This window comes from Ipomoea triloba, chromosome 10, assembly GCF_003576645.1.
Source record: "Ipomoea triloba cultivar NCNSP0323 chromosome 10, ASM357664v1".
NCBI classification, from domain to species: Eukaryota; Viridiplantae; Streptophyta; class Magnoliopsida; order Solanales; family Convolvulaceae; genus Ipomoea; species Ipomoea triloba.
In genome coordinates this window covers 13,498,092-13,500,606 of record NC_044925.1, presented here as the reverse complement: position 1 = coordinate 13,500,606, position 2,515 = coordinate 13,498,092, and the positions used below count along the sequence as shown (strand labels likewise).

Genomic DNA, 2,515 nt, shown 5'->3' with positions numbered 1-2,515 from the left:
ATATATATATATTTCAACGGAGAGAGAATTCAAATCAAGAGAGTATTGTCAGCGTGGTTTCTTGGAGCATCCAACGGTCTGATCGTTGTCCTGGGAATCTCCGTCGTGATGGCGTCGGAGGCCAGCCTTCCGTCATGCAGGAGGCCATCTCCGCCATCGCATTGGTATCTTGGGCTAGAATTGTAGCAATGATTCGCACTGGAGTTGTGTTCTAGGTAATCGACTAGTTGTGTTCTAGGTAATCTTAGTTTTGAATTTCATGTGTATTTTGCTCTTATTTACAGAGTATTTATTATTGAGGAGAATGAGGGAACATGAAACCTGGTTCTGTCATGGCCTTTTGAAGAATATAGTATTTTTTATGTGTGTGTGTGTGTGTTTTTTTTTGTTTTTTTTTAAATGTATTAATGCTTACAAGATGTTGCTCAATTTCTCGTTTTCATTGCCATGGTAATTTAAGTAGCCCCAATCCAATGTTTCACAAGATTAGATGTTTTGAAATGGAGATCATTCTATGCCACAGAGGACTATGCATGGAAGGCAGTCAAGAAGTATTTGATCATGGCATTCGTGAAACATTGTGCTGTCTAGGACGGTTCAATTACTTGTAGGTGTCTCTGACTCTCTGACTTTACATGAAGTATGGTATTTCACCAGAAAATGTCATGCCCTCCGTTTGTGGAACTCGAATATCAAAGCCTGCTTCTGCTTCAGACGGCTGCAAGTTCATGACAAAGCCCTGAGAAGATGAAAAGAATCCACAAAATCAGTAACAAATATGATGATATCAAATATATGGCTAATCAAATCTATGGTAACCACTACTCATTATATCTTAATCATCATTTAAGCTACAACAATTAAAGTATGAACCAATGAACTAAAGATGAGTTTCAGCATTGCAGATGCAAATCAGGTCAATTGGTGAATCCACTTCCAGGTAGATGAGACCATCCAATAAAATTAAAAAGAAACACATAAAATTGAAACAGGATTAGTTTGAATCACGAAATCAGCAGAAGAAGGAAGAGGGTCGATGTGGTCATCTTCCATACAAATTTTAGGGTGTGTTTGGTTCGAACATGGGAACCGGAATGGGAATAGGAATCAAATACTTGGTTGGTAGTACGATGGAATTAAAATGATTACCAATATTAATGTTTGGTTATGTATGACCCGATAATCGGAATAAAGTTTTTAAAAATACAAAAACGAAAAATCAGGGCAATTGACCTTAAGAGTGGCAATGAAGTGAGTAGGCAATGCAGCAAAGAAGTCAATAAAGTGAGGAGAGATGAGTGAGAGGCAAAGAAATGAGGAGGGATAAAGCTGAATTAATGGAATGATACCTGATTTAAATTAGGTAATAGATTTTGTAATTATAGGGGTAATCAAATCCTATACATGTGTTTTAAAAAGTTGTCAATCAAACATTGTTTATGATTTATTCGCAGTGTCTAACCCCATGAAGCAAACACACTTGTACTTTAAAAGGTTGTCAACCAAACAAACTTTCATTCTCATCCCTAGTGTCTAACCCCATGAAGCAAACACACCCTTAATATGCATTGCAAATGTACAACAACCAGACACCAACCACCATTCAGTAGTAGTAGATAAACAGATACAAGAAAAAGTATGCCTTGCCTATTGCAGATTTGCAGTGCCTAGCAAATAGCAATATATAAATAGAGCTCTAAACGAAATTTGAGGTTGTTGGGGGTTAAGCAAAGAGCAAATACCGTGGGGGAAGGGGTGCCAGCTTTCAAAGACACCATATTAACAGAAATGACTTCTCCTTCAGCCTTGAGGCCAGCCTTGACTAAGTCAAACTGAGCAGCCCTGAACCTCCTTATACTTTCAATACTCGTAAAAAGATTCTCCATGGCAGAATTATCATAGAGCTTGGCACCGTGTCCAGGGGCCCCAACTGCCTTGATAATTAACCACCAAGGGGACCTCTCACCGTAGAAGGCGCGGTAGTTATCCGTGGGGGAAGCCAACCCCTCGTCGAGCACAATCCCGACGTTCATCTTCGAAAAGATATCAGAATGTGCAAAGCTCTCAGCGCCGTCGTGGCCACCGATTTCCTCATCGGGGACGAAGGAGAGGTAGACGGTGCGGATAGGCTGGAATCCAGAAGCCTTGAGGCTGCGAATCGCTTCCAAGTACTGGAGGCCGACGCATTTCATGTCCTGGGAGCCCCTGGCGTAGATGTTACCGGTGGCGCGATCGATTTGGGCGCCAAAAGGCGGGTGCGACCACTTGTGAGGCTCGGAAGGGACGACGTCGGTGTGGGAATTGAGGAGGATAGTGGGGAGGGAGGAATCCTTGCCAGGCCACTTGAGGATAACCACAGGCTTCCCCTTCACGAATTCTACAATCTGAGTTTCCAGGGATAGGGATTTCGCCTGAGAGATTATGAAATCCGCCGCTTCTCCGTACCTTGGCTCGGGTTGGGCGGTGTCGATTCTGAGGTATGCCTGGAATCTCGATATGATTTCCGCCGCCGCCG

General features: G+C 42.4%; 1 protein-coding gene across 2 annotated transcripts in view; it reads right to left on the bottom strand.

The window, feature by feature from the left end:
• Positions 1-421: 421 nt before the first annotated feature.
• The window catches only part of LOC116032546 (aminoacylase-1-like), a 9,559-nt gene continuing 7,465 nt past the window's right edge, over positions 422-2,515 (bottom strand). For both annotated transcript variants that reach the window (XM_031275157.1, XM_031275158.1), the window contains exons 3-4: positions 1,743-2,515; positions 422-739 (exon numbers count right to left, since the gene is read on the bottom strand). In XM_031275157.1, the coding sequence (XP_031131017.1) occupies positions 632-739; positions 1,743-2,515 (881 nt within the window). In that variant the 3' untranslated portion in view covers positions 422-631. The remainder of the gene's footprint in view (positions 740-1,742) is intronic.